This window comes from Lasioglossum baleicum, chromosome 10 (genome assembly GCF_051020765.1).
Source record: "Lasioglossum baleicum chromosome 10, iyLasBale1, whole genome shotgun sequence".
In the NCBI taxonomy this organism is placed as follows: domain Eukaryota; kingdom Metazoa; phylum Arthropoda; class Insecta; order Hymenoptera; family Halictidae; genus Lasioglossum; species Lasioglossum baleicum.
The window spans coordinates 11,158,791-11,184,257 of record NC_134938.1 but is presented as its reverse complement, the minus strand read 5'-3'; the positions used below and the strand labels follow the sequence as shown (position 1 = coordinate 11,184,257).

General features: G+C 36.7%; 2 protein-coding genes across 2 annotated transcripts; both read left to right on the top strand.

Moving 5' to 3' along the window:
* Positions 1-5,440: 5,440 nt before the first annotated feature.
* On the top strand, positions 5,441-12,842 carry Tna (Zinc finger MIZ domain-containing protein tonalli). The gene is made up of 9 exons (XM_076432098.1): positions 5,441-5,577; positions 6,313-6,636; positions 6,716-7,358; positions 7,725-8,071; positions 8,593-8,778; positions 8,883-9,025; positions 9,407-9,896; positions 10,344-10,577; positions 10,660-12,842. Exons 1-9 carry the CDS (start codon positions 5,488-5,490, stop codon positions 10,795-10,797), a joined length of 2,595 nt encoding a protein of 864 aa, XP_076288213.1. The 5' UTR covers positions 5,441-5,487; the 3' UTR covers positions 10,798-12,842.
* A 6,441-nt stretch (positions 12,843-19,283) lies between these two features.
* On the top strand, positions 19,284-25,464 carry LOC143212862 (caspase-1). The gene is made up of 4 exons (XM_076432108.1): positions 19,284-19,526; positions 21,842-22,101; positions 22,404-22,709; positions 22,783-25,464. The coding sequence occupies exons 1-4, from the start codon at positions 19,447-19,449 to the stop codon at positions 23,031-23,033; spliced, it is 897 nt and encodes a 298-aa protein (XP_076288223.1). The 5' UTR covers positions 19,284-19,446; the 3' UTR covers positions 23,034-25,464.
* Positions 25,465-25,467: the final 3 nt, after the last annotated feature.

The window sequence follows — 25,467 nt, the reverse complement described above, 5'->3', positions numbered from 1 at the left end:
TTCAGAGAGGCGAGTTCACGGTGTACCGAGCGAGGAGAACGCGGCTATTATACGTCGACAAGCAACGACCGTGAGAGGCCCATTTTATCTCGTACAAGGATTCCTCGCTCGATATTATTCGCCTCCACCTCGACACGCATCGTCAGTATTAGTCGCCTCCTCGGTTTCTGTAAATAGGGAAATAGCCTTTGGGCTAGTCCACATGAATATGCGAACGATTTCGAAACCGCTCGCGACTTCGTACGCTTCAGCAACGTCGCACAAAAGTCGTTTGGGAAATGTACACTACTTATTCTTAATACACATGAATATTGATTAAACATTTATAAAAATTCAATTGCAAGGGACAGTGAACATATTCGGATCATGCATAATAATTAGACAGCGGATTTTATGCATTTTTCACAAAAATGAGTACGTGCAATTTAAAACAGTAAACATATTAAGAAAGAAAATAAATTTCTATTTCACTCCAGTCCGTTGGAATCCAGGTAGATAATTTTTATTTTGTGTGAAGATACAAAATCGAAAGATTGGGGTTGTAGGGATGAGACTAAAGTTTCGATTTATTGTTCGAGATGCATTTTATGAATAGTATACATCACTGCACATACTATAATACATACTCTGAATCGTTAGTCTCTATCTCTCGTTCTCGGATTCTCCTTTCTGCGTCTCCGAAAGCGGCATTGACCCACTTATGGTTACATTTCTTAAAAGAACGTTATATTATGGACGCCGCTGCTCCATTATCAGTAATTCAATACCTCTTCAATATCTTATAGCGTCGCAGTCTGCGAATATTTATACAATGTCTTGGTTTTATGTCACGGTTTTACAAAAACCTTGATGTACGAAGAAATTTACAGACGATTTTTTATGTATACTTACTACATCTTTAATGTAAATCAAATCTGACCAAAATGTCCTATATTTTCGAAATTTTCATTATTGTTCTTATACTTGTTAATTTTTCGAATTTAAGTGGGCCAATTGTTTTCCAATTTCGCTTCTAGAGCTGTCCACAATCATCCCACAATTTCTCAATCTCTTTTTTCCAAAATTCATTCAAATGTATATATCTAATTTTTCATTCAAATATTATCGTATAATAGCTATATCTAATCAAAATAAAGCAATGAAATCAAGCTGGGAGCTTGTGTTGAATTTTCAAGTTAAAACAGCTCCGAGTGCAAAAAGGATTAAATTAATGAACCCTCTTCTGCACTTACAAAAATAAATTTATCGAAAATCATCCCAGAATTCCTCGAAGAATTCTGGTCGTACTAGGACTAATTTTAGGCGGTCCAGTAGGAACAGCATCACGGTAAGAAAATCTCGGAATTTTCCGAGGAAATGTGAAAATACTTTGGACTCGGAACAGTGGAGGATTAATAAACGTCGTTTTAACGCGCTTCGAATTCGTTTCCCCCCTCCAGCTCGTTCGCGCCCGAGTATACTGTTCTTCTCCCGAGCTCAGCGTGATCGTTGCATCCTCTTCTAAACGATACAACACGGGTGCGCGCGTTGTCGAGCCTTTCTTTCCTTTCTTTCTCTCACGCCAGGCTATGCAGTAGCAGCAGCAGGAACGGCAGCCGCACAGGCGCAAGCTGTGTGCAGGCCAGAGGCTTTTGTTGCGTTCCGAGTGGGCTCTAGTTGACGAAATATTGACATCCGAGAATAGAAACCCGTTGCGAGCTTTACAGAAGGGACCAACCCCGCCCCCGGACACGCTGTTTCACAGGGGAAGACAGAAAAGGGGGAAGGAATATGCGGATAAGGGCGAAGGGAGAACAGAGAGACCAAGGGAAAAAGGCATGGGTCTTCTTCTCGCTCTCTGTCTCCCTCTTTCTCTTCTCTCTCATCGATTCTCTTCTCTCCCTCTCTCTCTCACTTACTCACTCTCTGCCCCTCTCTCAGTTTTTTCTCTCCGAGAGTTGCATTCAACGCGAATTTAAAGGGGGTGGGACTCCGGATGACGTCAACATTCGAAATGCTCCCCATACCGGCTATATCTGGACGTAAGTACGTTACGTTTGTACACATGTACTGGGTGTTTCGAAAATTTCGCCCAACCACTCCAAAGATTTTTAGGACGTGGCCAACAACGTGTACTTTCAACGAGATCATTTTCCACGAGATTTTGACTTGGACAACAGACCTTCATGCAGAATAACAATTTTCTGTCTATATTTGCAAGAAACTGAAATGGAAATCTATTTTCTTTCTTAATATGTTTAATATTTAGATTGAACATAATATAACAGTATTTTTAAATTCTTCTAATGTTTTTACTATTCGACATTATACCTACTCGTTTTCGTTATAAACGCATGAAGCCCGCTGTCTAATTATTAAGCATGATCACGTGGGTCTTAGATAATTTTTCTTTTCGAGAATTGACGGAGAGTGAGAGAGAGAGAATTGTCTGCTATTATGCGAACGAAAGAGAGCCTTTTCCGCTTGCGGTGTCCTCGAGACGCGATTATGGCGCATCGAACAAAAACAAATTCCGAATAATAGCCTCTCAGTCGAATTCAATGTGGCGGTGGTAGTGGAACACGTTTTAGTTATGTTTGTCGCCTGTATACGCGTCTGTGCGTGTGCGCGCGCTTGTGTGAGCGTATAGGGTGTTCATAAACGGATACTTTGGAGGACGTCGGATCTTGTGATTATAGTCGTGATATATTTCTCATATAAAACGTCGATATCATTTTATAATGTGCAACAGGTATTTTATTAATTTAATGTAACATTGATGGGAGTATATCTCGTTCGAATTAATTTAATTAATTCTAGTTCTCAAATATTAGATTCTTTATTATGCAATGTATGTTTTAAATATTTTACGTTCGACTAGTTTAATTAAGGATTGGACTAGGCTAATCGAGGTTGTTCAAAAAAAGTATGGATGGTTGGTGCACGTGTATTCGATTATCATTAGCATTATCGCAAAATCAATACCAGATACAGCGACAATACGAAACATCTCGTATTCCATCGATAACGAGCAGGTCAAATTTTGACTGGGAACGATTATGAAAACCGACAGTTAAACATGTGGAGAAAATTTACAAAAATATAACTATAAAAATCCAAATAAATCAATTCACAAACAGTTTTAATTCTCCACTAATTCCCTATACAATTTCTGATTCTCATCGTGATTCTTGACTTTAATTGTTGCTGACTTCGAAAAGACACAAATGTTAATCACGTTGACTGCTCGGTAGTTCTTTAATCTTTAAACAGCTATCGGATCTAACACTTGAGTAAGCTAGAAGTACTAATACTGTGAATACTAGGAATGTTGTTACGTAGAGACTGCTAAAGTTGAAGCCGATGAGACTCGAGAGAAAATTACTTGGAACTATGGAAGAAGTTGCCGAGGACAAGGGTGTACGGTGACCATTGTTCTCTACACGATCCTCGAAACGCGAAATCACGTGAAAGAGTGCAACTCTGCGTGTCTACCGTGAGATTATGTTACCACGTGGCTTCAACAGAATTTTACTATGTCTGTAAAGATTCTGCAGTACCAATTTAAACCTTCAAACCTGTAATCCACCGCGCATTAACATGTGACGCCCTTTGGAAACTATTTTCTCAGATAATAGGTACATTCGAATTTCTACGTCAAACTTAGACTGTGAAGAAATCATCCTTGCAGTAATCAAAAATTTTATAGTTGTTGAAATCGTTTTGTGAAAAATTGAGTTGATTCAAAATTGGGTTAATCTAAAATTGAGTTGATTCAAAATTAAGTTAATCTAAAATTGAGATGATTCAAAATTGAGACGATTGAAAATTAAGTTAATCTAAAATTGAGTTGATTCAAAATTGAGGCGATTGAAAATTGAGACGATTGAAAATTAAGTTAATCTAAAATTGAGTTGACTCAAAATTGAGTTGGCCCAAAGTTGAGTTGGCCCAAAGTTGAGTTGACCCAAAGTTGAGTTGATTCAAAATTAAGTTAATCTAAAATTGAGTTGATTCAAAATTGAGTTAACCTAAAATTGAGTTGATTCAAAATTGAGTTGACCCAAAATTGAGTTGACCCAAAATTGAGTTTGCCCAAAATTGAGTCAACCCAAAATTAAGATGATCCAAAATTGAGTTGACCAAAAATTGAGATAACCCAAAATTGAGATAACCCAAAATTAATGTGACCCAGAATTGAGTTAATTTAAAATTTAGATTGCGAAAAAATTATTCTTGCAGTAACAAAAGATCTTGCAATAATCAAAGTTGCTTTGATTTGTGAAACATCAAGGGGAATAAAAATTTGAGTACGAAATCGAGATGAAATGAAAATGTAAATTGGGAAAGAATCGCAGAGGGTGGCGGAAGGACGTGTTCAGGATTTCTGTTCCATAAAGAAAAGTCGAAAAAGATCGAATGGAGAGCATTCCCGTGCCGCGATTACGCCGGCAAGCGGTGTTTGTAACAGAACGGTATTATAGAGCGCAGAGAGCTACGGTGTGTGAATAGCGAGCACGTGCATTTCCCACAGAAAACCAATAGGGGCCTTGGCCAGCTGGGAATATGAACGGTGCAGGGTTCGGTCTATCTTTCAGTCTTTTGGGGTTTGCGTGTTCTCGAGCCGGGGATAGAGACGGGAATACTACTCGAACGAACAATATTCAGGTCTGGATATATCGATAAAAAGCCACGACAAAGCGTGTTCCTTACTCAACTTCCTGCGTCAAACTACATTCTCGAAAATGATCTGAAACCGACAAATTTAATCACCGTATACTAGAAATTGCTAAAATATTTCTATATCAGAAATTTAATCACTTAAAATAAAAATTGTCTACATTTGTTCATTGAATTCTTTCGAAAAATTTCAGAAAATTCTAATGTCTTTGTTAAAATCATTAGCAATCCAAATGAATAATAAATATGATATATGCTAATAAATGTTTATTAAGGTATGGCATCGTCGGAAGTCGGCGCGATTTAAGCCGGCGACCTTCTCTAATAATTCAGCAGTCATGGGTATCTGTCGTATATTATTGCTGCACTGCAGAAAATAGAGAACGTAACGATACAATCGATTACTCGTACGGAACCGTTCGAACACGAATTTGACCTACAAAGCGGTATCTATACGGTGTTCGCATCGACGTGTCTTTCGCCCGTTACTGAATTCGTTTATCGCCGGACCGTTTCGAACTGACCGATTGACAGACAATTCTATTAAAGATATAACCTATTTAATAGTAATTTTAATTACGTGCGATAGTCGAACGATACTTGTAATGTGTTTTTTTCGATTTGATTGTTTCAGTACCCCGGTTTAGCGGAGAATCGCCTGAGCCGCGCGATAATCGTGCGTTTTCGTTTTTCCCGAAATTGGCAGCAAGAACAGCATCAACAACGGCGGCGCTCGGCGTTGGGGTGCAGCCCGTGTTATCAGCCGGCTATCATAGCACGGTGCCACCCCAGAACGGGGGTGGTGGTTCGACATTTAGTGCCGCGGCGATGGTGGCAGCTGCCACCGCTACGGCCACCGCCACAGCCAGCGTGGTGGCCATGCAGGACCGCCAAGACATCCCCTCGCAATTTAATCAGGTACGATTCCCTCCCTCTTCATCATCATCTTCATCTTCCTCTTCATTATTCTTCTCTTAATCATCCTCTTCATCTTCAGCTTCTTCTTCGGCTTCCTCTTCATTATCATCTTCAGCTTCCTCTTCGGCTTCTTCTTCATCATCCTCTTCATCATCCTCTTCATCGTCAGCTTCTTCTTCGGCTTCCACTTCATCATCCTTTTCAACTTCAGCTTCTTCTTCGGTTTCCTCTTCATCATCCTCTTCATCTTCAGCTTCCTCTTCATGATCCTCTTCATCGACCGCTTCTTCTTCGGCTTCCTCTCCATCATCCTTTTTAACTTCAGCTTCTTCTTCGGCTTCCTCTTCATCATCCTCTTCATCGTCCGCTTCTTCTTCAGCTTCTTCTTCGGCTTCCTCTTCATCATCCTTTTCAACTTCAGCTTCTTCTTCGGTTTCCTCTTGGTCTGGGTTAGGTCGTCTTCATCATCAGGTTCTTCTTCTGCTTCCTCTTTAGCATCCTCTTTATCTTCAGCTTCTTCTTCGACTTTCTCTTTATCATCCTCTTTATCGTCAGTTTCTTCTTCGACTTTCTCTTCATCGTCCTTTTCAATTTCAGCTTCAGCTTCCTCTCCATCATCCTTTTCAACTTCAGCTTCTTCGTCGGCTCCTCTTGGTCTCATTTTGTCAATAGTCAGGCCTGAAACCACGTGCCTCATTCTGGCAATAGTAGTAATAGAAACCGATCTTGTTACAGATGCAGAGCCAACATGGAATACCCCACCAAACGTACAACGCAGGGTACGCCCAAAGAGGACCAATGGCCGGAATGGGGCCAGTCGGGATGAGCAATTTCAATAGCATGGGCACGATGAGCCCGATGCACTCTATGAATTCCATGAATTCGATGAACAGTATGAATGGCATGAATTCGATGAATCCTATGTCAATGGGAGGTATGAACGGTATGAGTAGTATGACCGCGATGACGCCCATGAACTCCATGAGTAACATGGGCAACATGGGCATGAACAATATGATGGGACCTAACAACATGCAGATGAACAAAATGAGCATGCAGGTACGTTACAATCACCACTCTAAAATCACATTAAATCCTGTTGATAAACCTCAACTGAAAGACTCGTTACCATTTTCAGACTCAGCCCCACCAAGGCTATCCAAGGAGATTAGCGCCCTACCCTAACCCCGCGATGCACATGGCGCAGAAAAGGCAACAAGGCCCGTACGCGGGTCCGAATCCGGCTGCGATGCAGCCTAACTTCAACGGCATGGCGACGTCGCAATACCCGACCAATTATCCTGCGGCAGCAGCGAGGCCGACCTTCCAGCCTCAGTATCAGCCGATGCAAACCATGAACCCGACAGCCGCCGGTTTCGGGCCTAACACGATGATACGGAGTACGAACATGAGGCAAGCCGCTCCCTCTTACAACACCACCGCACAAGCGGCGACCAACCAATACTATGGTAGCAATGGTATACCAGTTAGTATGGGTCCTAACACGGTTGGCAACCAATTCGTCGGTCACCAACCAAACACGGGATACGCTGGTGGAGCGTCCTCTTATGGAGCCGGTGCTGCAGCGACCAGTCAATACCAACAGGACGTCGCAGCGATGAGAACGAGCGGCGCGGCGAGTTTGAATTACCAACATAGTCCTATCCCTGGCAATCCAACTCCTCCGCTCACGCCAGCCACCAGCATGCCCCCCTACATTAGTCCAAATCCTGATATCAAGCCCAACTTCAACGAGATGAAGTCACCGGTTAACATACAAAGTGAGTTCCTCTTCTAGCTAGTCTGTATTTAGATCAGTGGTGTCCAAAGACCTGGTGCGCAAACTATTTTCTCGTACTTTCCTGTTAGAGTGGCATATGTAGGACATAGAAATCTTCAGGTCTCCTTCTGAAATAGGCTTCGCTTAACTTCACGTGTACCCTTTGACTTGGACCAATTGGGTTTATTATATCTTGATGTTGTCACCACCAAGTATGTGGTGAAATTTGCAGCACGTAGAACTTGCTCTGCGGACATCACTGTCTTGACCCTTTGAAGATCGGTCCAGAAGAGCCTCATCTACGAAGGGCCAAGCGCTTGTGAAAGTTGGGGTTACAGATGGCTAATGTGTTGATTGTTGTTCACAGAAGACGACGAGTTGAGATTAACATTCCCTGTGAGGGATGGCATCATTCTTCCACCCTTCCGCTTAGAACACAATTTGGCTGTAAGCAATCACGTATTCCAGCTGAAGTCGACGGTACACCAAACGTTGATGTGGCGGTCGGATCTCGAGCTGCAGCTCAAGTGTTTTCACCATGAGGATAGGCAAATGAACACGAATTGGCCGGCGAGCGTGCAAGTGTCCGTGAACGCCACGCCGTTGGTGATCGATCGTGGTGAGAATAAAACGTCTCACAAGCCCTTATACCTGAAGGACGTTTGTCAACCGGGAAGGAACACGATACAGATCACGGTCTCGGCGTGTTGTTGTGTAAGAACTCTTTCAGATCTCTTTATCGAACCGCGCGCAGTTTTACACGGCGTGTATAATTAATAGACTGCGGATTTTATGCATTTATGAGAAAAATGTTGTAAGCTGTCGACATATTAAAAAGCTTTAAAGACATCACCGTATTAGTTTCAGCTTAATCAGATAATTAACCTTCCGGGAACATCCAAATTGTCATTGAAGTACTCAATTTGTGGCAATTAAACTGACTGAATAGCTGTTTCATTGAGGAAACATAATCATAACCGGAAAAACTTATTATGTGTCTACACGAGATATCATTTAAAATATTAATTAGAGCTGTGAACGGTCCTAAGCATTGCCAATTATTGTATAGCTATAAAAATCGTCCGTTGTCCAAGGGTTAAAGAAGAAAGAGATTTTTATTTCGCTCTGCTGTGTCTTGCAATCAATGCGAACATTTTGTTACTTTGCATAAAGATCTGCAGTCTAATAATTCAATTAGATGTGTAATTAATTGACCGTTCGTATGGTTTTTGCAGTCGCATCTGTTCGTGCTTCAATTAGTCCATCGGCCGAGCGTGCGAAGCGTGCTCCACGGATTGCTACGTAAGAGGCTACTCACTGCGGAGCATTGTATAACTAAAATCAAACGGAACTTCAGTAATACCATTTCGAATAATGGCATACAGTCGGAGAAGGATGTGGTGGAACAAACAGCACTTAAGGTGAGACTTGTTCGCTGCCAGATACCAGATATCACTTCGTAGTCTATTTATTACAATTTGTCTACATCGGACCACACGATTAACGTTATCGTTCTATATTGCAGGTATCTTTAAAATGTCCTATCACTTTTAAACGTATTACACTGCCAGCAAGAGGACACGATTGCAAGCACATACAATGCTTCGATTTGGAGTCGTATCTACAACTAAATTGTGAGAGAGGATCCTGGAGGTGTCCTGTATGCACGTAAGTTTATTTACCAATTTCATTTAATTCTCATTTCTCGATCATTCAAAGATGGGGTTTGTCAGTAGTCAAAAGCGCTAGATAAAAGACAATCTAGGCCTCGATCGCCCTCGAAAGTCCTATTTTTACGTTTGAGAGGCTTAGTTTGTATTATTCTACAGCATGTAGCCGTCGTAGCTTTATGAAAATAGCTACATGCGCAGCTGTATGCTTCCGAATAATGCAAATTCCGCTTTGTAAACGTAAAGATAGGACTTTTGAGGTGATGACAGCCTAGATTGATCTTTTATCTAGCGTTTTTAACCACTGAAAACCCCATCTTTGTTTGAGTCTACTTGAATTTGTTTGAGATCGTGACATTAAACATGGAATATGTTACAGAAAACCTGCGCAATTGGAAGGTCTCGAGGTTGACCAATACATGTGGGGCATTCTGAACACTTTGAACACGGCGGAGGTGGAAGAAGTGACGATAGACTCGATGGCGAATTGGAAGCCAGCGAAGAACATGAGCGGTATTAAATCTGAAGAGGAAAGCGACTGCAAGAGAATGACCAAGGCAATGTCACCTGGAAGTATGAACATGCCCACGATGAACAACTGGGATATGAACCAAGCGATGAGCCCATACATACCACCGGACATGAATAGCATCGTTAGCGGTTCTATGATGAACAATACCACGTCTACATACGCAAACAACAACATTAACCATAGGAATTCGTCGGGTGGATCCTTCGATATCAATTCTGGAACGAATACCAACACCAATAACGATTACTCGAACGGGACGGGACCTCTTTCGCACTTGAACGAGTCTGTCAACTCGCTGGATCCTCTTAACGCTATGGAGAAGTCGCTGAACGATCAGGTAAATTAATTTTATTCGATACACTGTCTTCTAATTCGACTGCGGATATTTATTAGAAAAATTTAAGAACATTGTAATACTGTTCTTAATGTAACAAAGTCATTAGGGGATAAAATCAATTTTTCTTTTACTTCTGCTTCCCACAATCAATGCAGAACATTTTTATTTTGTAGCACGCCAATTTTAATTAAATTTTGGCATGATATAAAAAAATATTTGCAGACATTCGAGTTAAGGGGGTGAAAAATCCATTCTATTGAATATCTCCGAAACTATTAGGCCTAGACGAAAATTTCAAAATCCAATTTGTGCGTCTTTGAACGACGAATCTTTTATTGTGAACTGATTTTTAAAAGAATAATTTGTTTAAAAGATACGTTAAAAATTCACAGACCTGAATTAATATTGTTAGAACTAGTAATTAATATTGTTCCATTGGTGTTGCAGATGCCCCATACACCGCACACACCTCATACCCCTCACACGCCTCACACACCGGGTGGTGGCAACAGCGGGCCACCTAGTGTTCCTCCTGCATCTCAGGAATCTACAGGGAATCATAACACGTCTGGCAGTACGAGTACAAACATAAATAATGATACTGCAGACATACCTTCGGATCTGAATTTCGATCCGGCTGCAGTGATAGATGGAGAGGGTACGGGTCAGGAAGCATTGAATGTAAGTACTCCTAGCATTTCTGTTCGAAGTTCGAATTGGCAGTACGAGTAAGTTGTATAACAAAACTAATTTCTGTTTGCAGCTCTTGCCAGACAATGTTGTCGATCCGATGGAGTTACTTTCGTATCTGGATCCACCGGATCTGAATACCCCTCCCAGTAGTGGCGCTAGCAGTGGAAACCCCTCATCGAGCGATGATATATTGGCACTTTTTGAATAAAAGATACAAAGCAGAATCTTCTAGAGGAATAATCAAATCACGACCCTGACATTCATCAGAAAAAGTAAAAAGAGAGAGAGAGAGAAAAGTAGAACGATTTAACAGGTTTTTGAGTATTCTTTTCCTACAAATACGATTGAAGAATCCGAAGGTATTTGTAGCGAAGGATACATTCGAGAAAGCGTATATTGGGGTCACACTGTGGGTGCTTTCACCTAATTCAATGGTACAAACAATCTTAGCTCTAATTATATAATATTCCTATTGACGAAGTTAGGGCATATTATTAGATTTAACGAGAAGAAGAAGAAGAAGAAGAAGAAGAAGAGAAAAAATATGTGAAACGATTGACTTTTAATTGAAATAGCGGAGGAAAACGAAGCAACGCTGCCGTTAGGCGTGCTTGTGTTTGTAAAGATGTTATTGCACGGTTTACGTTTTTTAGTCCTTGATATATTGGGAATCTTTCGTTTCCAATAGCGACGCGTTCTAACATTGTGCCGGGCATATGTTCCAGAACTGATTCTCACAAACAGAGTACCACAATTATATTAATTGTGTTCAGATCGATATAAATACGAATTTTTTAATACCAAACGTAGAGCGATCTTTTTCCATATACGAGGTTTTACATACGGTTTAAGATTACAAACGTGTTTGTTTGATACAGTAAGTGTGCGATACGATCGAACGAATCTTATATAACAACATATATATTTTATATACATTGCCCCATTGGTCCAGATCTTTATTTAGAAAATAAGTTTTTACACGGACAATATACATATGTGTATATATATTCCGAGGACGTTAATTACGATATATAGATGGAAACCCAAGACACCCATTTCGTCGTTGAATTTCTACCGGATCGTATAGCACATTTATAGAAATTTTACATGAAAATATGGGCTTTGTCAAGCCTGCTCGACATCTGCACAATATCGACGTATAACTGTAGACAATGACAGATATAATTATCTCGTTAGCGTACCTTCGGGAAAGTTGTAAACGTTCTTAACGGATTTATGATTTTGGAATATTTGCTTGACAAAATGTGCTGTGCTACTATCGAAAAAAAAGGCTTCGAACAGAAAGAGAAGAGAGAAAAAAAGAAATTCCCTGCAATACGATCTTTACCTCGAATAAAAACCGGTCTACTCGCATTCAAGGCTATGATGGACCTACATCACAACAGAATTACGATTGTACAGTAACTTTTGTAAATAAGTTTTAATTGAAAATAGTTAAGGCGTTCATCTGTTGTGAACCACCCTGCTTATTGATGGATATAGCGCATATAGTGTTCCTTTCCTTTAGATAATTAGTAACAACAGATGAAGAAAAAACAATAATCGAGGGCGTCGGGCTTCACACTGGATCCTATATGCAACATCGTATCGTGAGAACGGTGTATCTTCTAAATTCGATACGACGAATAATTTTCAACGAAACTACTTTCATTTTCCAGTAAAAACATATTTCAAAGCAAAATTAATAGTCACGGTACTCTGGGGATACGCCAAAACCGGTTACATTATAGTTTATCTTTACGAATGATAAAAGCAACGTTGTAATTTTCGAATCTTCTTCATTATCGAGTACTAGAAAATCGAATTTATTCACATTGGCTATGCGGATAACATAAGGGTAAATTAAAATAATTGGTCGAACGAAAAGATCTTTCTGTTGGAATATTTTCGGGAGAAAATTAATTTCGATTCTCTCGCGCTGCCAGAGTGAACACCGCCCATAGCCCCACCGCTTGCGTAGTAGTTATTACATTTGTATCTTTTGTGATTAAAAGAGAAGATATACTTAAAGTGATTCATGTAGATTATACAAATTTTATATAAAAGTGTATTTATATTCCAGTGTGCAACACTAGCGCACATTGAAGGATTAGATGCGGTCAAGTTTCTATTCGTATAACTATTATAACATTATTAAAAAAAGAATAGGATAATAATATTAATTATATCGTAAGCCGCGACTATTGTATATTATCTGTATATATGATAAATAGATATAATAATATAAGAAAAGTGGCAGATACTTATTGGCCAGTTATATAATAGTGAAAAAAATGATTATCTTAATTACGTCTCAGAACCAAAACATACAAGGAAGCATTGTATGAATGAAAATACCTTTAAAAACTAGAAAATATTAATATGTAAATGGCTGCAGGATAATAACAGTTCAAAATACTGCACTGTAATTTCTAATAGAATTATTACTTACTTATTAAAGACATAATTATCTAAAAAAAAAAGTTTATTCAAACCATAAGCTTTACTTAGGATTGCCAAGAAGTAGGCATACGCAACATTGTTACGATTGTACATAGACAATGTCTACCTATACCTACTTAATACATACCCAAAAAATACAGAGTACATGGTCTTGGTTTACGAGTTGTAGAGCTTTATAAATATCTGGGCGATAACAACAGAGGGCCAGTCTATTATTTTTACAAGAATGGAAGCATGCAAATTTTAAACATTTCACGAATTTTCAGTAGCAAATACCTATTTTGTTATCGTGTACGATATAATCATTAAATTGTGTGTTTTGTATTAAGAAGATATCAGAAATGCAATCCTTTACGAAAGAACTTATAATATTGTGAAGAACTAAGCATTGCGTTACGTATTAAAATGGGATTTCATCCAATATCAGTTTCATCGAAATTCGGATTATTATAAATCTCTACAACTTCATGATTACTATTTATCTCTTGTTAAGAGGCCTATAATTTGATCCCACAGTGCGCCACTGAACACTTAAGTGATCGAAGATTATGTATGTTGTCTTATCCGAGGCCCAAAACGAACTGCACTAAAAAAAAAAAAGAATATTTTCATGCAACATAACACAGCTGTACCTACTTATGGCAAGCATACCATGTCTAGCAGAACGAACGAAACACGGATTGTTTGATAGAGATAACAGGCTTTAACGGACATAATCAGTATTTCCATTTGTTTCACAATTTATTTGATTGCGGACATTTATATAAATTTTAGATACTGTTGAAGTACTTATCAAAATGGACATGGACCAAGCTTTTAAATTAATGGAATCACGCCAGTTTTAAATATCGATTACTCTTTTCCTCGATTTTCAGTATGCGAAAGTTACTTGAATAGATCTATAAGTATCGAATCGCTGATTCTACCTTAACTATTATCAATGGGAATCAATATCGAAGATACAGTGGTTTTTAATTGTCTGAAATGCATCGAGATTTCTGCGACAGCTCAGATAAACGAAATTCACTGTATCGAATATCCGAATGAAATTATTTTATGAACGAAGACCATGATGAATATATGACAAAAAGCTGATATGCATTTTCTTAAGTTGAAGTTTGAATTTGAAACGTTTCTTTGTCTGGGTGATTATACCGTAGACAATTGTGTATTACACAATGAAAGTGACCGATAGAAAAGAATCGTACAGTGAATCAATTTAATTAATCGACTACACGTATACTTATATACGATTTAGCGAAAAGAAAAGTTTCAAGTTCAGCTTCTGAATGATCAAAAATTTCTCGCCTACGACAACCTTTTTATACTGATACAAGCCTTTATAAATTTACTTAAAGAATCTACTAAACTAACAAATTTTCATAGATCATATCAAAATCTCATAGATAAGTAATGATGTTCCATCAGTCCGTATAATAGAAATATGGTTGTCTTTGCATTTATCATGATCGCCATAAGTGACTGGTACAGACTCGTGTAAAACTAATTATACAGAAGTGCGTGTTACAGAAGAAGAAGAGAAAATTGACGCAAATATCATTGGTTACATCCCATGGAAAAATTTTAATACATATAAAGACCAGTTTATAATATGTATGACAGACACTACATTGTTTCTCGATACCAGTTAGAAACATTCAATAAAAAAGTCATAAAACATTGAAAACTTGTGCCATTCTTAGATCATTTTTCCTTATGATCTGACCGTTTAAAAAGATATATGTATACAGTAAATCCTCATTTACTGTCCGGGGTCGCCTGTCCGATCACTGTCCAGTGCCTACTCACTCCACTACAAGCCAACGCCGCGCCACACCGCACTACCGCAGGGCGGCAATGATTGAACTCGGTTCGGGTATATTGGTGTGAGCACCATTACATTGACACCATGAATCCTAACTAAAAGAATCCATTATCAGCGGGAACGCATGGCGTTCTCACGTTCACTATACTCGCCAACATGATCTACGAAAAAAATAGAGCAATAAAAAATTGTTTAGTCACTCACTACTTGTTGGGAGGACGAGAAGCTGCATTAGAGTCTGAAATCAAAAAATAAAACAAAAAGATATATTAAAATCGATTCGTACAATTCTGGAATATAAAAAAATTTTTATGTAAGTGCTATTTAAATGATTTTCGAAATAAAAAAAAATATAGGCTGTACAATTTTTCATTAAAATTTTGAAAGGAAATGTTTAATGATAAAGCTTAATTGTGAAGATATCTTGGTACTTACATTCTCTCCCCCTTGAAGAAAATGGCGTCTTTCAATCATCATCGTCTTTTAATCAAGGTAGGTATAGCCTCAGGCATCCAGATAAGCATGCGAAAAAGTTCGTTGTCAGCTTTAAATTTAATGGAAAAAAAATTAATGATTAATTATAATTAATTTATTTATCAATAGTTTGAAAAGAAAATGCTCAATCACAAAGTATTATTGGGAAAATATATTGTACTCACGTTCTCTCTGCTGCTTGAAGAAACCACTACCCTTTTGAACGATGGATTTTTTCCCGCGGAATCTGTAACAGAAAGAACAAATTCATCAAAATTAATAGTAAATACATAAATCAGTAAAATAAATAGTCAAATAAATAGTAATAAATCAGAATTAATAGAGTAAATAAACAATTCAATTTGAATTTAATTTAATTTAACGAAAATTAAATGAACTCAATTTCTATACATAGAACAACACGAATCCAAATACAAATGATCGTCGCAACACAAGAGTAAAATCCGAATTAATAGAAAATAAATCATTCAAATTGAATATTTATTAATTGTTCATTAATGTTATGACAAAAGATGTTCAATAACATAGTATAATTGGATTTGTACTCACGCTCACGTCCGTCCTCTCCTGCTTCAAGAAAGTACGCCATGAACTGCGTCACGTTTCGATTATCGAAAGCATCAAGGAGTATCGATCTGGGCAATGAATACGATCTTTCGATCGATGGATTTTTTTCCCGCGGAATCTGTAACAGAAAGAACAAATTCATTAATTACAATTGACAAACAGTCAGAAACTAAATCAGAATTAATAGTAAATAAACAATTCAATTTGAATATAAAATCAAAATTAATTTTCTATCGCACGACACGAATTCAAATACAATATGACTTCTCAATTCTGTCTGGTTTCTATTCCTTGCAATCAATACAGTCAATTTTTATATTGCATAAAGATCCGCAGTCTATTAATCAATTACTAAACATTTAAGTATTGTATGAGGTATTATATCAATTTCATATAATGTAATAAAATGAAAAAACCGAGTGCGTGAGCACCCACCACTTTCGTATCCTTGCGTATCCTCTCTGATAGTGCCAACCGGTCAAATACCGTACCATCTGTTACTAGAAATTGCTAAGACAAAACCCTATTTATTGCGTAATCTGATTCGCTGTTATTGTCATTACAACCAATAGCATTTCTTCCGCATGATTTCCTTTCAACTACATATATATGCAGAGCACAATACAACAAGCATGGCACAGAGGACTCTGCGGTATAGTATACAAGTTGATCGTCAATACCATGAAGTACTTCATGGTCAATACACAACATATCACAACATATCATAGACATATAGAGATAGACTGCGCCGTCTTATGGGCGAGTTGAAGCACACAATGGCGGCGCGCGGTACAAAGAGTGAGAGAGAGAGCATTAGCCGGGGTCCATAGCGTTCTCTTTCTATATGATGTGTCGGTGGGGGAAGATTCCCCTACTCGCTTGCTAGATAATGTAGATTTCTACATAGTATTGATTAATTTGTTAATATTTATTTGGTTTTTGACATTTATTTGTTTTTTGGTTATCTACCATCGAATTGTAAAATAATAACAGATTAGAATAAACATTCAAAGACACACGTTTATTTATTGGAGAACTTTCCTCCACATAGGGCCGTTTCTAGGTGTACAGCCGCCTGCGTGCTGAGCAATTTTTCGCCGTCCCCCACCCTCACCTTGACAATGAGAAAAAATATTTAAACCAGTATACATAAGTGCTTTATTCAAATTTATAATGAGAAATTCAGAATACAATGAATTTGTTGTATTAACGCATTTTATAATCTAATAATATATCGCATTCCTAATATAAAATTTTATTTTATTTCGGTTGCGTTGTTCCATTTTCGACCGCAGTCGGCCGCCCCCTAAAATCGGCCGCCTGCGTGCGGGCACGCATTGCACGCCTGGTAGGATCCATGGGTAGGAACGGCCCTGCCTCCACACTCTGTGCTGCTCTGTGCTTACGGAAAAAACACGTGCCACGTGCCTAATTAACGTAATTAAGTGAAACCATACTTATTTTAAAAATGGTAAAAAAGTGCTATCAACCAACATATAAATAATAAAATAAGTCAAGGATTATTTTTAGTTGTTTTTTATTGATTTTTGAAAACAACAATTCTGTTATAATAACTTCGAATTCGCTGTACCGAATCCTGTACACATGTGGCTTCATGGTGAAGCCGAAGATTAAAATACTTTTTTAAAATGAGATTAATTAAATTTAATTTATGGTTTCTTTCAACCGTCTGTTCAACAAACATATCCATACGTGGGAAAATGTTTACTGTTGAAAGCAACATTTTTGCTTGGATGATTAATTTTTGTAAAATATTTTTTGAACGTAAATTTGGTGTGAGTCTTATTACTTTTTCCGCTGTTTTGCATATTGTTACTACGTCATTACTTGGCGATGTTAATCCCCTTCTTTGTTTTCTATTATCTACTTCTCCCTCTTTTGTTGCAGGTACACGGTTCTTTAATTTAATCAGTGTAGATGATAATAAATCATCATTTTCTATTTGCTCCAGGCACATTTCGCATTTTAATTTTTTTTTAATTGATCGAACAATTCCGCCAGCAATGTAAATAACTATGTCATGACTGTATTCAGTCCACGACCATCCACTTGATCCGACGTAATCGTGATCAAATTGCACGTTACTTAATACTTGTAACTCACAACTAGTTTCGTCCTCATCATCATTATTATTATTTTTTGAAATCTGTGATCTCAATATTGTAGTACCATCCTGCAATATGCAATTCGCGCTGTCAGGAACAATTGAATTGACATGCGTTACTAACTTTCTGTAATTCGATTTAAATTGCCTACATGTAGGGTTGTTATTAAAACCACCCATCTTTCTCATACAAGAAAAAAAGGTTTCAATATGGTCCTGTGATAGTTTATATGTTAATAGGTAAGACATAGACTTTTTATCAAAAAGTTGACGAGCCAATTTTAATACGCTTTTCATAGCTACAATCAGTCCCCAATAGCCAACGCGACGTTGACTTTCAAGAATAGGCATAGTTATAGTTACTCATCTACTTGAGGTATGGATACATCATTATTATTATCAGAGTTATTAGGCTTCTTTGTCTGGCTTTGAACACTTTCACTACAAAAGTATTGAACAGGTTTAATATCAAAATATATAATCTATATTATAAGCACTATTTATAGTATGGATCTATACTTCGAAATACCTGTCAGAATGACCATGTATTATTGGAACAGCTTTAGGCGATATAAATCTTTTTATATTATCTCCAACAACTTTATAAGTAAAATCTCTTTCATTAAAATGATTACTGCATACTGTACTGTACTTTTTTAGTTCTCGCCCTATAACTGCAAACCATTTTAATTTTACCTCTTCGTTTTTAGGAATTCTAAACATTAAAACGAAACAGTTTTACATTAATATTAACAGATAAATAAAACTAAACAAATAGAAAACAAATTAAACAAATTTTGTAAACAAAACCTATTACGAATGTAAAAGCTACAAACAGTTATGTCTTTTATTTTACTTACTTATGAAAAGTAACGTCAGGAGAATATTGGAGCTTGCAGATGCAGCACTTTTTTACCATTCTTAAAATAAATATGGTTACGTACAATAAATAAACGTGTGTCTTTGAATGTTTATTCTAATCTGTTATTATTTTACAATTCGTTGGTAGGGAACCAAAAAACAAATAAATGTCAAAAATCAAATAAATATTAACAAATTAATCAATACTATGTAGAAATCTACATTATCTAGCAAGCAAGTAGGGGAATCTTTCCCCACCGACACATCAATTAGAAAGAGAACGCTATGGACCCCGGCTAATGCTCTCTCTCTCTCGCACGCCGCCATTATGTGCTTCAGCGCTTCGTACAGGCCGCGCAGTCTATCTCTATATGTCTATGCAACATATATATATTGCGACGCGCATTTGAAGTGTGTCATTCTCAGTCATTCTTGGTCCTTCTGGAAATTGTGATACGAGTGCTTTTTATAACAATATTGTTGTTCCTATTGTAATAGAAACCTTCTTCAAAGTTGCAAACATGTATTCAACGGAAGCTGATATTGCGAGCGACGGTATAATAATTAACAATGACGTGGGAGACGCTTTCGGATGTTCCAGGTATGGCCTAACTTACAATGTACATATTGCCTTGAATGTTCATATATATTTACCCTCGATATCTCCTATTTAGTTACTTTTACCATGACTGCATGGAACTATCAAATTCAACTAAGATTTTGTCTATTTCGATTATTCGATCGGAATGTATGCTCATTACTCAAACTTCATTGTTATGCGAGAAATGATTAACACGAGGTGAACCACTGAAACTGACTGGTTTTATATTGTTTCGTATTTAAAGATAACGGAAATGCGTCGATCCAAATTTTTAACCGTTCTATTGTCATATCAAACTTGTTAAATGATTTCTCATCTTTACGATCTCAATATAATCATTAGACTGCGGATCTTTATGCAAAATAAAAATATTCTGCGTCGTTGTGAGAAGCAGTAGTTAAATAAAAATTCAGTCTTTTCATGTTGAAAACAACATAACAATATTCTTAGATTCTTTATAGCTTTCACTGTTTTATATTTCACCCAGTTCATTTCTTCATAAATGCATAAAGATCCGCAGTCTAATAATCATGAATAAAAAATATTAGAACGCGTTCTAATGTAAATAGTTAGTTATTTGTTTTTTGACTGCGGATGTTTATGCAATTTACAATATTTCTATATAGACGAACTTTAACACTAAACCTACCGACCATTAAAAGTGACTAATGTGTATGGTAAATACTATAAAAGTAATGGGATTAAATTTATTTATATTTTATGCAATTTTTACTATGATATACAGGGTGATTCACGCAATTGTTACAAGTCATAACTCCGTTATTATTGCATTTACAAAAAAATGCCAAAGGAGAAAGATAAATGGTTCGAAGAGAACTACATCTGTAGGCCTTTAAATTTTTTTTAGATGCAGCAGTGCATGTGCAATTAACAATTGCATCATTTCTTTAAATAGAAATGCATATTGTTTTTTACACAGATCGATTCTTCTGTTCATTCTACGTAAAAAATGATTAGGGTACACATGGCAAAAAATTATTAGATCTCGAGATATTTTCAAAAAATGTCTTTATTGAAGAAGATGCTCAAACGCTTCTCCATTACATTCTAAACATTACTTGTAACGTTTTTTTATTGTTTGCATAACTGCGTTTATACATCAATACGTTGGCCAGCCCGTTCACCTGATTTAAGTCCTCTTGACTTTTTTCTGTGGGGTTATTTGAAAGATAGAATTTATTCAAACCCCATAGATTCTATAGAGAATCTGAGAGAAAGAATCATACTGGAATGTGCAGCAATAACTGCAGATAATTTAAACGCAGTTATGCAAACAATAAAAAAAGTTACAAGAATTGTTTAGAATGTAATGGAGAAGCGTTTGAGCATCTTCTTCAATAAAGACATTTTTTGAAAATATCTCGAGATCTAATAATTTTTTGCCATGTGTACCCTAATCATTTTTTACGTAGAATGAACAGAAGAATCGATCTGTGTAAAAAACAATATGCATTTCTATTTAAAGAAATGATGCAATTGTTAATTGCACATGCACTGCTGCATCTAAAAAAAATTTAAAGGCCTACAGATGTAGTTCTCTTCGAACCATTTATCTTTCTCCTTTGGCATTTTTTTGTAAATGCAATAATAACGGAGTTATGACTTGTAACAATTGCGTGAATCACCCTGTATACTCGAGTCAAAAGATATATTTAATAAATTCCCGTGAAAACACAATTATGTGAGGCTTTGTTTTCGAGAAAATCGACTTCGAATTTTCGCCAAGTATGCGTGCCCTTAATCATTTTTCGTTATAACGGATCTCACCGTAGATCATTGTCTCGATTGAAGTTTATGTTGATAAACACTTCCAATGTCACGGAAATGTTTATTTTATCTACCATCTTACTATCTGACCTTTACCGCTATACACTAAAAATGCGATCCGTTATAACAAGACATGATCAAGGGCACGAGTACCCGGCGAAAATTCAAAGTCAATTTTCTCAAAAACAAAGGCTCATATGAAAAAATTAAATTCTATATTTTCGATTTATTTTTTCATGTAGTATCACCCCCTTTTCGCTTGTACCACCAGTTACGAAACACCTTGTATAATTACATTGTCAATAATTGTCAAATAAAAAGTCTAAAATGGGTCATTTGACCCCTCGTGGTAGATTTAGTGTTAAGAAAGTGAAATCAAATAAAATCTTGTTTTCAGTGGTAGTAGCCTTTGTAGATCTGAAATAAATCAAAATATTAATAATGTACTCCTGCTTTGCTTTTTGTGTACAACCAGTTAATGTTTGCTTAAATGTACCCAGATATCAGGCATGCTCTTTCTTTTACAGAAACAGCGTTGGTCCCCTCGTTGGCCCCTTACAAACATCATCCACTGAACGTTACGCCACACATTATAATATGAATCACACAAAACGTGGATTAGCTCTTATTTTTAATCATGAATTTTTCAATATCTCTCATCTCAAAGCGAGATGCGGCACGAATGTGGATTGTGATAATCTTGTGGACACATTAAGAAATCTTGGCTTCGAAGTAAATGATTTTCATAATTTAGCGCACAGAGATATAGTGAAAAATTTAGAACGAGGTACTTTCAGTTCATGTTTTTTACGTGTATCTACCTATCCGTTTATCATTTAGAACCTTCCTTCTTCGGTTTGTAATTTTAACCCTTCGTGCTCGATGTTGTTCTAGCTTCGACCCTTTCCAGACGTCTTTTCAGCTCCCGATAATATTTCTCCTTAAAATACCCAAATTACTTTCTTGCCAAGCCAATTCATGATATGTGTGCAATTATGCCTCAGAGTTGCTGTTCGAGCGCAAAGGGTTAACGTCCAGAGCAGGCTGCACCGAGCGTGTCTGTTAGAAATGATGATTTTGATTTTACAGTTGCCAGTATGGACCATTCCAATCACGACTGTCTAATTGTGGCTGTGCTAAGTCACGGAGAATTGGGATTACTGTATGCACACGATACATCCTACAAATCCGAGTCTGTTTGGGGATATTTCACAGCCGATAAATGTCCGACGTTAGCTGGAAAGCCAAAACTATTTTTTATCCAAGCTTGTCAGGGTGATCGACTAGACGGTGGTATATCTATAAAGGACCGGACAGAAACCGATGGTCAACCAACTGCTTCATTCCGTATACCATGCCACGCTGACTTTTTAATTGCATATTCAACAATACCAGGTATTACTATAATTGTATAAACTATAAATGATTGTAACTGAATTTCTAAGGAATATATATCTCTGTTGCGCAGGCTTTTATTCTTGGCGGAACACCACTCGTGGTTCCTGGTTTATGCAAGCGCTATGCTTGGAATTACGTGAGAATGGTACGAGATATGATTTATTGACATTGCTGACGTTCGTGAGCCAGAGAGTGGCAATCGACTTTGAATCAAACACTCCCGACAACATAACAATGCACCAACAAAAGCAAATACCGTGCATCACAACGATGCTAACACGCTTGGTGAAGTTCACAGCACCGAAGAACGGAATGATATAAGTATTTTCTATAAAATAGTACACGTACCTTTATTGCAACGGTCGCGCTATCGTTCGGAGTTAACTAGTAATATTTTGTCTATACCGCTCTCGTACAGTAGCGCGATTACAGTGCATAGCATTTACTGTATGCAAACTGCCATTATATTCTATGAAACTTGCACTAGATGATAAAATATAGCACAATAGACTTTATATATGATATATACGAATGTTTGTACTCTCGTATAGTCCGAGAACAAATTACATACAGCTTATGTCTTTCACAACATTTACATCGACATTCGATATTTATAATAGTATATCTATTTGTAACTAGAGGGGAGTTGTTGCTCGCTCGCTTCGCGAGTAGGGTTAGTGGTACGAATTTTATTTTTGCGTACGTAACGAAATAAATTGTAATCGAAATTAACTAACTGGCGAATGTTTATAATATCGATAATGCAAACAGACGTCGATAATGTAAATTTCTATTGAAATATTGTTTAAAAGCTGCGACGTTCTATTGAAATATTGATTAAAAGCTACGACGTTCGTTTTTTTGTTGTATTGAAATATGATTCTAAAAGCACTTTTAGTTTTTCCCGAATTTTCCATTTTTCCGTCATACTTTTCCAATTTTTTTAAATCTAAAAACCTGATTCGGATTGTACAACGAACATTTAAAAAAAAAATTAGCCAAATCGGTCCAGCCGTTCTCCCGTGATGTCGTGACCAACGAACAGCATTTGATTTTTATTATATAGAAGAAGTTTAAATGAATGTAATAGTAGTCGTACAAAGAGTTTATTAATACATACTCATTATAGTACGATAAGTAAGGTATGGAATAAGTACAAATGCAATGTAAAAGTAAGTTGGCAGTGTTGACAATTATCACTCGTTTGCTGCAATAACGACACAACTCAAAGATCGTATTTTTCTGGAGAATCTAGTTCAAATATTACGAACTGTTACAATTAGAATGCGGATGTTCATGCGATTTATTTATTTTCGTATGCATATTCTGAGAAAGTGGAAACAAATAAAATAAATAAAAATCGTACATTCGGTAATTCGTGAAATAATCGTAAATTCTGTGAATTTTATGTTCTAGCATTGTTCGAACATTTTCAGAAGCCATAAAGATCCGCAGTCTAGTTAGAATTTTATGAGATCGTGTTCGAATGTCCAATTAATCACCGAATGTAATAATGAAGAATTATATTTTCTATATTGATAATTATAAAACGGCACGTTTGACGTTGTGTCACTATTGTAATGAAAAAGTGATATATAATAAGAATTGATTGCCTTGGTAATTGCTGCTTTCAAGCAAAATTTAACGAGCGACACGTATATTACTATTCGTGTCGTGGCGACATATATTTACGAGAGAAAAAATGTATTTTCTAACCATCATCCGAAAGCAATTTAAGAAATTGATGAGTATAATAATGCTTACTGCTTTGTACAAAGTGTCGAGATGACAAAACACTTGTGTCTTTTCATACCAAGCAATAGCCCGTCTCGGTGGTTTTCCACTGGGCTGTCTTATATGCGAAAGAAACGAAATAACGTATTTTCGATTTAGTAGTAAATGAATATGACTTGCCTGATCAAAGTAGTTGTGATTAGATAAGGTGCAATTACAACGAAATATTCAAGTTTTATCTATCGTTAAGAGATGAGGAAAAAGAAAATAACATATGCTGTAACTAAATCGATTAGAAGATGCAGTATGCACATACTTTTTGGATCGCTAGCTAAAGTATAAAGTTGCTTTGTAGTTCGAGGTTTGAATGGTGTAGATTAGAATTTAAATAAAAGATCTGCGATGTTACCATGACTAAAATGTCTATATTTGTAATTAAACGGCATTAGTATAATCTACGGATACTTTCGATATATCTATCGTGATATAAACAGTCTTTCATGGGAGAAAAATATGCAATTTTTAAACGCGTATATTCCAATTTTAACGTTGCTTTATATTTTGTTCAACTACAATGTGTCTATATTGCTGAATTCGTGCATGAAATGCGATTTATAGAAAGATACTTGATTCGAAAAACGGTTGTTATCCTTATGCAAAATATGTTGTTCCTTATTTTTTAGTAATCTTTTTTTTTCTTAACAAGTTATCTTTCAGCGTATTGGAGTACATTGCTTAATGTTACAATGTAATTGTTCAACGATATAACAGGATGTTGCGAAATATTTACAATATTTATAATATTGTAAATTGTGATAAAGTATGTGCTAATTATTATGCTTAAGGCGTTACAGCATTTCCGTATGAAGTTTCATACAAACACTATAAACATAATCGAAAGTTTTTTAATACATTTATACCGTAGAGTTTTAAGTCCTTTTTAGCGAATAAGTCGCATATATTTGTAAAACTTTTATATACATAAAGCTGTATGCAAGCTTACACAATAAAATTCAAATAC